The sequence below is a fragment of the Varroa jacobsoni genome, unplaced genomic scaffold (assembly GCF_002532875.2).
Source record: "Varroa jacobsoni isolate VJ856 unplaced genomic scaffold, vjacob_1.0 contig00647, whole genome shotgun sequence".
Classification (NCBI taxonomy): Eukaryota; Metazoa; Arthropoda; class Arachnida; order Mesostigmata; family Varroidae; genus Varroa; species Varroa jacobsoni.
Genome location: NW_019214506.1, coordinates 22,639 through 34,025, shown reverse-complemented (window position 1 = coordinate 34,025; position 11,387 = coordinate 22,639). Strand labels below are relative to the sequence as shown.

Here is an 11,387-nt window from a genome sequence, read left to right as displayed (position 1 = left end):
ACTTAAGATTTCCACGAGCTACCCGCGAGATCTACTCAGCGTAACAAAACGGGAAATACGTTACCAGCTGTGAGTCAATAGCAAACCTTTACTGCGGTCTGTTCCCTTGATCCTTCCATAGTTACAAAACGATTAACGAATTTACATGATTTAGAAAAATATATTGAAATATAAGATAGAAACTTCTGGACCAAAGTTTTTTTCTAGTGTCAAAGATGTGAAAATATTTTATCACGGCCACTTCATTAGACTATGATAATCCCTTATGACGGAGCACCTTTTTGCGTTATATAGATGATCATGGTAAAATTTATTATTTGATTGACAGGTCCTCGACAAGCGGTTTTGTCCATTTAGTATACTACATTAACTATACGTGTGTGAAAGATACGTCAACTGGATATACTCACTTTTTTCAGATCGCATTGTCGCTTCCGGCTTCATCATGAAGCTTGCCTTGTTAAAAGGACGTAGCGGATTAAATTGATAGATCATCAATCGCCGGTCATTGTGTAAGACTTTTTTTTTTTTTTTTTTTCGAAAATAACGCATTTTAGTCAACTGTCGGTATTAAAATTAACGGAAATTTATAGACTCAAAAAGAGTATTGCATATAGCTCCGTTTTATGACAAAACACTTCCTCCATCAATACAAAGGCTTACATGTTCCTATTTCTGACGGAATTCTATGGGATAGGACTTCAGACGTATAGGATGCCAGATAGGAACAACATTTGTAAACGATACAGTTGGCATGCTTACCAAATGTATGTATATCTTCAATATCGTCAATAGACGCCACCTATTTGTTGCATCTGTTGTCGAATTCAGAAAACGACAACTAACACTTCGGTTGGTTGTTAAGTTCTTACTTCTAGACGCTTTTGCTCTCGAAAGTATTTCTGCTCTTTATTAATTCAACATAAAGATGTCTCTGGACGAAAATAGCATATATTTTACAGAGTGAATTAAGAAGAACTATGTGCTTTCCACTATCCCAAAGACATTTAATAAACACGTAGTTGGCTCTGAAGGATTAACTGTTGACTTTTAGCACAACGCAGGCCTGGCACAGAAAAAATCGCAGATCCGTACGGCGAGATTGGTCCAACACCAACAGAAACCAATACGATTAAATAGTCTCGAACATATACTCGAAGTCCGCGTATGTCAGTATATCAGTCGGAATGGATGATCCTCAGCGACCCTTCCATGCGGACAAGTTTCTGGATCCCTCAGTATTGCATGAGAAGCGACTGGGCCGGGTAGGCTGTACCAATCGAAGATTTCCGAGAGAAATATAAGGCGATGAAAGAACCATATCAGTTTTGTAGCAAGTCGACGACTTTACTGTCCTAGTAAATCGTTTGCTATCATCTCCTAACGTCAAGAGTAGTAGTGGCCGGCACGTTCCTTGCTCACGCATTGTCGATGCACTAAGTTACGGATGTTTAGCGTCTAGTTGCCCCACAAATCGATTCCGCACGACGAAGATTCAATGCATCTTCTCAACATCTCGCTGTGTTGTGATTGCCGCTTGTGCATATATGAAGCTATAAATAGAGCCAAGTAAATTTCTTCTTGCAGCCATTATATATATATATATATATATATATATATATATATAATGGCTGCAGATAGACAAAGACATTGAATATATAACTGTATTCATCATATTTGCTTGTTTCACACTCCCTTTTCAATTGATGAGTGCATCGAAGTTTTAAAATATGTAAAGCGACTAGTCAGACATCTAGCTTTCAATGAGCCCTAAAATAAGACCGGTATTGGTTGTGTTCTGCGGAATAGGAGATAATCAATCTCATCATATCGACTTCATATCGAAGGTGGCGTTCTCTGTGGACTTCCTTTACGCTACTTTTTATAATAAGCAGTCTTTGTTGCTTCGTCAGTCAAAACATTTAAGGCGGCTTATAGATCGTTAAATTCAAATCGACATATTTAAATGTTTTATGACGAAAAATCACTTTTCCCGTCACAGTGAAGTTGTAGCTTTAATTAGACAATTTTTTACGGCGCCAAGTTTCTACTATAAGTAAGCAATTGTGTCTTCATTCAAGTAAGCAACTCGTATCTGATAGGGATAAGGAAGCAAGTCAAGCCCGGCCCCTGTCGAAACGAAACTGGGAAGCATGTGCGTCAAAGCGCCTTTCCAATAGCACCCTAAGGATGTCCGTCGACTTTAGCCCGTCGCACTCCGTCTATGGCTGCGGCCAAGTGCGGTAAAAGTGTTGCCATTGTTGTTGAAGAAGCAAGCTAGATGACATCTGTTACGCGTACGCACGCCTTTCTTTCCGACAAAATAGCTTTCTGAGCCTTCTACTGGCACTGTTGCCATCGACACTCGAAGACATTGAATAGGAATCGTAGGAGATGACGTGCGGCGGCATGACGACGCACGCTATCCGGTAGCTTTGCTAGCGTGCAATGGCAAATCCGTTAAATATTAGCAGAGAAGGAATGGCAAAGACGCATCTGCGGCGTTGTCGTCAGTCGACTCGGGTAGGGTTTATTTCGAAAACAGCGCTTTGGACGACGGCAGCAGCGATAGCACAAATAGAGCAGAACGTACGTCCTCCGTCAACATTTGATGCTATACGGTGGCTATTATGTCGTAGTTAATTGTACCGCTATAGTAGTTATAACATCGGACGTGCGTGACATGGATTATGTAGAATCTGTGGCCCGTTCAGTCTGTTATTCTTTCTATGTCGCCTCAATCCATGACAGTTTGCAGCAAATGGTAAGAATATTATTCTGCAAACGGTGCGGAATCCCCACATGTGTGTTTGTGTACACGAGGGTGCAGGGACGGACAGGACTAGATAAATGTGTACGTCTTTGTACAACGGCATCTGGTCGTAGCTCTTAAGATCTTAGTTTCTACGCAAGAGGCACCCGTCCGCGTACAAATATCAACGAAGTCGTCACTTGGCAAAAGGGCACTCTATTTTGTTGGAGAATGCTATGGTGCTTCTATACATGAAGCTGAATCGGTTTGCATTCATTTAAGAACGATCGTAGTCAACAATACGTAATTTAAAGTACACTTAGATGGATAAGTACCGCCAAGTATGTGTTTTTCTTGAAAGCTACAAATTTTTTGCCCATCTACCACGCAAATGCACACGTTTCTGTTTTAAGGCAACCTCTTTCCCATACCTAATATATATCCCATATAATAATAATGTATCGACAGTTCTTTGCCAGCTAAACAATTACGTATCAATAAGTCCTCATTGAGTTAATTAAAGCGAACAATTGACAGAATTCTTTTAATTAGATATAACTATCTGGCTGATAGTTTCAGCAACATACGGGAAGGTCTGTTTCGGATTGTCACACCATAGAATAGAGTAGAATAAGAAACTACGTGGTAAAGCTTCCATTGTGATGATGTTGTTACAGGTATTGCTAAAGAACAGCTCTGTAATTGAACTGTCATCCATATGGATTAGTGTTGACTTCTTTGCCTTTGTCACATGCCCTATGTAGGTCGATAATTTGTCAGCCTACTACTAAAGACCTGTTCGTTTGCAATGAATCGTTAGTTGTAATTGTAGAAAAGAATGAACTAATCCCTTTTGACATTACGCTGTCGTATCGCTATAACATTAGAAACTTTATGTTCTACTATGACTGCCATCTTCGTACTAGGCCACGTTAGGTCATCAGTTGTCCTGTAGCCACTTGTTGCCAACGTAACGATCTGGCACACGTTTCTTTATAGTGTACAGAAGTTCAAAGTAAGGTTTTTCCATTGTGACTTGATGGGCTGCACGTATGAACATAGTGACATAAGAATTTCATCATATATTTTCCGATACAGGGTTTCGCAGTCGTATTCGCTTACTTAAAGTATAGGCTAAGCGGCACCCCGGTCGGCAAGTGACTGTTAATCCATTGATGAACTAATATAATGACAAACCTGACAGTCCTACGATGCAAAAAAAAAACACACATAATATGCCCTTTTCAATTTGTCAGATTATAGCGCGTTTTTCGCCACCGTACAGAATAGCTTCGAAAACATTTTTATATGCCTACAACGTGACGGGCGTCATATTCGTATCATGTAATGCTTGCTAAATGCTGCCTAGAATAGCATCGAACTGAATTGAAGCGGGTACAAAATCGCTGTTTTAACCAGACTTGTATTGGCCGTACTTTGGTATTTTTATACACTTTTCAGGTGTATATTTATCGAACAAAAGCGTTTATATCGAGTAAAATATCACATTGCCTATCTATTTTTCTCTGATGTCAACAGACTGATTACTCGAACTTCAGATCAAAGAAAGGGATTGGTCGATAACGCCGGTGGTACACGCGTTCGTCCACTTTTGATACTCGTTTACCTTTTTTTCCTTTCAGGATAGACCGACTCCCCGTGATTACGGAAAATAATAACAATTATTATTATTGTCCTATAGCCGACGATATTGAGAAACATACTTTTCTCACTAAACGTTTGACGAAAACGTAAACATTACTTAGTAGCCCATACACCATCCTCCTTCTGGTCCATATCGTGTTTGTTCCGATCCCATTTTTTTAACTCATTGAATACAAGAAGCGCGCTCTCACCCGATATATTGTACATGCTAACGCCCATTGTGACCACACCCGTAACAGAATTAGCCTAACCCAGTCGAGGAAGCCGGTTCAACTTAACGAGCGGACGCCAGCGCTTAAATTGTACTAACAACTTGACTAGTGAAGAAGGCAAGTGCTTTATATCGTTTTATGTGCTTCCGTACGCAGGTATCAAAGAATCCTTCGTTATTCCAACGACTCGTCCGGCAACAGTTTGATGGGAAGCCGCTTGGTCGAGAATTTTGGCGTCATTACTGTGACATGTGAAATAAATAGTTATAGCTTATTGAGTCCTATGCAGGTTTAAATGGCTGCCCTGTTTGTTTTCCTCCTAGCCAGCGTGGTTTAGGGAGCTTCGCAAAACTCCTCAACCGTTTCCTTCCTGAACAGTGTAGGGTTACTATAAGCAAGCGTAACGTATATATAGCGTATAAGTTCATATAAGCCGAGCATACACAGCTCGTTCATGGCGACTAATCGCAGAAAGCCTTGTTGAGGAGGTGTCGAAAGCGATCAGACAACAGACCGGTCTACGCATCAGCATTACGAAACATTTCTACACAGTTTATGCATCAATTTAAAATGACCACTTCCCAAAATTTGTCAAGATGTCATTTTCGACAAGGCGGAAAGAAAGCTGGACATGTCGCGTGCGTATAAAAGCGTCATTTAAATTAAGCTGAGGCCATTAGATCTGCCTGTGAGTCAGACATAAATTAATTTCATCTTGCAGATCGCTTAAGGCGAAAGGGCACGCCCATAACCACGTGTGCCATGAGAAAATACACTTGAGGTTATTTATATACAGCCAGCTATTGGGAAAAATCATAATAACAAGCTTATGGCAGGCAATTGGTAATGATACGCTGGTTTATCTTCTAGTAAATTTTTGGGATATCTAGATCTATTACTAACCGTTATGTTTATTCTGACTTAGTCCTTAGAACGGAACCCAGTCAGACAAAGTGTTCAATGCTTTCCAGTTAGGCTGAATACAGTGTTATCGTAAAGGTTCCTTCTGTGTCTTGTTGAAACGAGGACATAAATGACCTTATGTTGAAAAGATGTCTATGTCAAATCGGTATTATATCTATGCTATATAGGCAACAATCAATTTTCACATTCTGCGAGCGACTCTGGAAAACATTTTAATGCAATCATCTATTTCTAATGTTCTAAATAGTACCTTAACATATCATCGACATACTCAATCGTCTCTCAAGAGGCGAATCCATAAAGTGTAACGTAATCGCAACGAAGATGCGTTGTAATGTACAGTCATATGTATTTATCAAAATCAGCGAAAAATCATACACTTGCATACATGGTTGTCCATATTTGCCTCTGGTAAACTGCCTTCGGTATACACAGCGCAACGCAACAGGCCAACGGTACTCTTCGTAGCTAGGCCTTGACGAATTTGCCGCACAGCTAGGCATTGTTTGTAATTTATATGTACATACACATCTCGTTGGCTTTGTAAGAGGAATTTGGAAAATCTGTCAGACGCTTAGCGATGATACTAGGGAGCAATGAACGGCATAATATCTACGGCGACTTTCTCTGCATTCGGACGACCTATATGAATTGATAGACTCGTAAAAGCCCGATTTCCTGTAGAGTCTATGGTGGAACCCACGCATGGCATGGCAAAGCGACTAACTAACGATGTCTGTTTGTTCTGTTTACTCTTGTTTCTCATCGCACCGAAAGCAATTCTATGTCAACGAACCAATATGTATAACAGGTACGTTCATTATTTACTAGGCCGTACCCACTGCGCATAGTATCAATAAGATCATCAACACAAACAACAATAGTTGAAATAGTGGCGGCAGATACTCAACACATGATCACCAGACAGTAGTGACTTAGCAAATCAGCCCAAATACCGACTGCCCACAGACACCCCCGCCATAGTTGTAGCTGATGATTTGCTCCGTTAGTATATTCACGAAGAGAAAGAAGATCGGGGATCAGGCGTCGAATGCTTGCGGTCTGAAGGGGATGGCCGGGCATCGGGAGAGAACAAGCCGCCGATTCAGCTGCTTCATGAATTCAAGCACAACGCACAAGCCTCCTTTCCACCACCACATTAACTTCGCATGCAGCGTTGTGGTAAGGAAAAGATGGTCAGTTTTGTTTTACCACATGCTGTCCCTCGGGGACATTTCGGTGGCTCGCTTCACTAAATCAACATAACAGGTGAAGACGCTTTGGTAAACAACCGACAACCTCTGTTCGGGGGTCGACCAGCCAACGACGCACACTCAGCGGTCGGAAAGATTCACCTTACATTGGGTAGCAGAAACGTGGGTAATTTGTTAATTGTTAAAGTTGTTAATTTTATACTAGCACATGTTGGATAACATCTATGCTGAACAAACCCACACATTGTGTATTGTAGGAACTAAGTACCGACGTCCACCGGAAAGAGGCGATCGTCTTAGAACGCGGACTGTCTGGTTTTAATAGAGGATTTGGTAGCGAAAAGTTGAACGGCAATCAAGTGCTAACGTGTAGTTGATGTGAGCCATCTGCAGTACGTTGATTATTCGAGTGCTGATTACTGTTTCATTCTGGAATACGATTTTTTATCCGGATTAGGCCTGTGCCACACCCGGACCTTCATTATTGTGAAGCTCTGTGCAGGTTCAATCAAGTTTACGTAAGTACATAATTAAGCGTGTACTTTTGATGCTTTTTGGCCTGTAAATCGGCCCGTCGTGTGAATATCGCTTGCAGAGAATCGCCAGAATTAGTAACAGTTTGACCTTACGCACGAAGACATACATGGTGTGCCTTCACCGCTTGGCGCGCGCGTAATTTTTCTCAAAAAATCCGATATCTAAACTGACGATTTAGAAGCATACACGTCTACAAATTTCGTCTGGTTGATCTGGTCAAGATCGTGTGATCGAGTCCGACAGTCCCAAGCATCGTGAGCGCTATTCATTGTTCTGCTGCAGAAGCGAGAGCCTCATCTGTATCGTAAAAAAAAATAGGTTTTCGCTCCTAGCGGCATCAATCTTGAACATTCTTTCTATTATCTCTGATAGTCCTCGTACTGTGCCATTGTAACAAGTACGCAAAACGACAACTCCTTTTCATGTAAAACGTATTTATTGCTCTTGCTTACTCTTTTTTTTCTGGTGTAAATTAAAAGCTAGTTTATATGAACTTTTACGTTAGCCAGATGCAAAATAATAACCGTCTTCAATTTCACTAATGGTTATACTTTACCCCTGACAATGTCCGCATCACGCCAGCGCACAAAGTCAGGGTCTGCATAGTGAAGCCTGAATGTTAAAATTTCAACAACTTGCGTCGTTGGTAGCCAACGAACGTCCTGTTCACTAATGATTCGTTAGATCGCTGAACCTATTCACTGTAGGAGCTTTTCCCGCGCAGTATGAGGCGTTATTTCATTATAAAAAAAAAAACTGTATACGTTTAAGAGAGGCCATTTTGAAACAGTTGCTAATGGATGCAAAACGAATATCATGTATACAAGGTTGATAAGCCCCGTGTGGTACCAGGAGTGGACGCCGACTAGCGTCCCGGTAACCTGCGTATTCTAAGAAAAAGAGGCCTCTTATAAGGTCAAAATACCCACACTATGCATGAAAAGCTACTATAGGCCTTCCAGCAATTTTTAAAGTTCTATATCACCTATATGGTATAGAAGATCAGAGATAAGCTCTAAAGGAAACTAACTAATTCGACGCATACAAACGCTGATATGCCAGTACTCGAAGGCCACGACTAACATTGCTATCATAGCATGTCACCTGGTATCGTGAAGGACTTCAAACAAAATGAAATGTTTTCGGTTTCAATTCAGCAACGGGCCTTTACCGTTCGCAAGGCAGGATCACTTTGACCAAATTTGATTGCGGCTGATTAATAGTAACACCTGAAATGTATTGTGTGAGAGTGGGATGCAATGAAGGACCATGTTGCTAAAGCAAGGCTGCAATACGTCAAGGGTCGTGTCAGATTTTTCAGAATTGCCTTTCGTTTGCATTAATCGTACATTGCGGTGTCATCGGCTTGCACGAAGGCGGATTCACTACACGGATGGCACTTTTTGCTTTTTTCTCCCGTGCGAACGGAAGACAAACTCATTGTTTTCCTTCATAGATCGTAAATAGCGAATCATAAGCCCGATAAAATTATCTATCTTTTCACCTACTCTTAGAAATTTCTATTCTTAGCCATTTGCGTAAAATCATCGCCATGCTATCTTGACTGTTTACACGATACGGATGGTATGGATCGTGTGCCCATAGCGTTGGCTATTTCAATACTTTGTTCCATATGAATAGACACTAAGAAAGGTATCAAGCCTTATCTCAGTATCAGACCCAATGTGCGTTGAGCTTTATTGACAACGATGCTAAGGATCACACTCGAAAATATAGGCGGTTCACTAAATTTTTCCTGTATTAGTCATATGATAGTTTAGTAAGATGTGTTATTTAAGATTTAGAATGAAAATCGTAACAAGGTTATTGCAAAAAAACAAGTTTTGAAGAATCATTACCCCATACAAGGGCTAATATTACGTTATTTATAGCTATTTATTATCGATATCGAGCACTGTAATAAATGCTAACGGTTCTAGATATTAGCAGTGTGACCACTATAAGAGACCCACCGAGAGGACCTGTGTCTGCTCCCTTTTAGGTATCACCACGATCGACCATCGGTATGAGCCGGCTTGGGCTGAAGCTTACCGTAGCATTGCTAGCGTTACTAGCTCTGCTCATCGCAGACCCAGCAGATGCTGATATTCATAAAAAAATTTTCAAGATCGGGCTCAAAACTTTAAAAAAAGCACCTGTTTTTCCGTTTGTACTTCCGTTACCGCTACCATCGGTATGTTCAGTTTAACATGACTTTGATTAGCAACTATTATTTTCTAAGATCAAGAGAAATTAAGTTAGTTAATTTCTGCGTCTTACAAGTTTACCTTTACATAAGATGGATATTCGACTCGTTTTTTAACAGGGTTAAGCCTTAACTCTAGAAATGACCAGATGCTATTTAATAGCATTGCTTCGTAGACGTACGAATTACACCTTATTTTGATAATGTGATGTTAAAGGCACCCAAAATTAGCAATACTGATGCAATTTATTGCATCTCGAAGGGTCTTGCCACATTTAGTTCCAGTAGTATGAAGAAGGATCATTTTCTGCAGTCATACCGAAGTCGGAAACAGCTCCGGGACTGGTAATGATCAACACCTAGGTTAAACGTTTTCTGTGCTCTAGCAGTAAATGACATAAACGTTTTGTGCTTTCTTTCAGCATCTACCAAAGCTTCCGCAGCCTCATAAATCGGTCTGGGTCTCTCACGGCCGCATCAATGAACTCGATGCGGAGAAGCTGGCTTGGAAGCTCGAGAAAGAATACCATAAGTACGTGAGTCTCGTCGAAGGTCTTCAGACTAAATGGCCGAAACACAAATAGTAACGTACATTTGCCGTGCGTCTGCCACTCACCAATGATCTATGTTTATCAGCGACAGTGTGTGACGATTCACTATAGGTGTTTCTCAGATTCAGCATTACAGCAGCCTCCTAAAGACTGTGTCCGTTGTCTACGCTAACGGGGCGCGTACTTTCTCTAAAAAATATCATAACATCTATGGCGGACTACGGGCAACAGACAGCCTCTATCGAGTCATGTGAAAACGAATATACGCATCTATAAATAGGTTGTGTAGCAAATAATCGTAGCGACTAAATATAATCAGCTCCAATGAACTTGTTCAGAAATTTCTTGCGGATTGCAACCGGATCAGATAGACGATCGAGCCGGTTATTCGGATCAACGTTCTGCTCATAGGATCGCCAATGTTTTTGTGTGTGTTCATTAATCCATCTGCATGTATCTCATACAATCCAAGTGCCATAGGTCGGGTCAGTCGTTCTTTTTTGTCGTGACACAGCCTACCCCCACGCCATCTATTATCATCCTATGCACTGCCCCTACCAATATTGAGATGCTCCTGCAAGTAGCACCAGGAAGCTACGCCTTCCGCGTCATTTATTCAGCGCATTGAAAAGGTAAACTTCGGCGATATTCTAATATCGCATGAGGGCAGATACCATGCTTCTTGTGCTTGTGCTGCTACTACTGATTCAAAAATAGGTATCGGGTTCTTATCGTGTAGCAACCGCTGCCGACGCTTATACGACAACAGTTACCACTGCTGCTATCAGGCTTGATAAAACGCCTATCAAAATAACCAGTTGCTAGCTAGACTCCAGCTGTTGTTAGCCTACGATTGCGTGGTCCACTTTGAGCTGGTGAGGAAAGCCGGTAAAGATTTAATGGTTAAAATGGTGAAGGAGACAGTGACGGCGGCGATGAAAATGATGATCAGACAATGACGCTTCACGGGTATTAATTACGAGGAGTCAAAGAAGCATGAGAGAACTTGAAGCACTGTGACGCCCATAGCGAGTGGTGACCCGAGGATAAAAGGAGGATTTCGACCAGCTGAAGGTTAACTACGATCATTGGCCATAGCAACCTCTAAAGGGAGTGCACGCAAGCGCGTTATGTGCTCGTGAGTTTGTCTGACCTTGTGTGCCATAGCGTTATTGTTCTCACTGTGAGACGAGAGTGAAGGAAAAAGACCATGATCCACCAACTCAATACACAACGGGAAATAACCGATTGACTCTACTGAATGTTGTAGCACTGATGATTCATAGTGGTTATGTTTAATAAAGTATATAATATATTAAAACAAAA

The 11,387-nt window shown here is 41.2% G+C and overlaps 1 protein-coding gene across 3 annotated transcripts; it reads left to right on the top strand.

Moving 5' to 3' along the window:
• On the top strand, positions 1 to 11,387 carry LOC111271466 (uncharacterized). 3 transcript variants are annotated; one of them, XM_086972934.1, is made up of 4 exons: positions 1 to 69; positions 420 to 512; positions 9,307 to 9,498; positions 9,933 to 11,387. In XM_086972934.1, exons 3-4 carry the CDS (start codon positions 9,331 to 9,333, stop codon positions 10,092 to 10,094), a joined length of 330 nt encoding a protein of 109 aa, XP_086829060.1. In that variant the 5' UTR covers positions 1 to 69; positions 420 to 512; positions 9,307 to 9,330; the 3' UTR covers positions 10,095 to 11,387. The 3 variants fall into 3 exon arrangements, with proteins under 3 accessions (XP_086829060.1, XP_086829059.1, XP_086829058.1); XM_086972933.1 differs by lacking the exons at positions 1 to 69; positions 420 to 512 and adding exons at positions 6,726 to 6,929; positions 7,025 to 7,285; XM_086972932.1 differs by lacking the exons at positions 1 to 69; positions 420 to 512 and adding an exon at positions 6,728 to 6,929.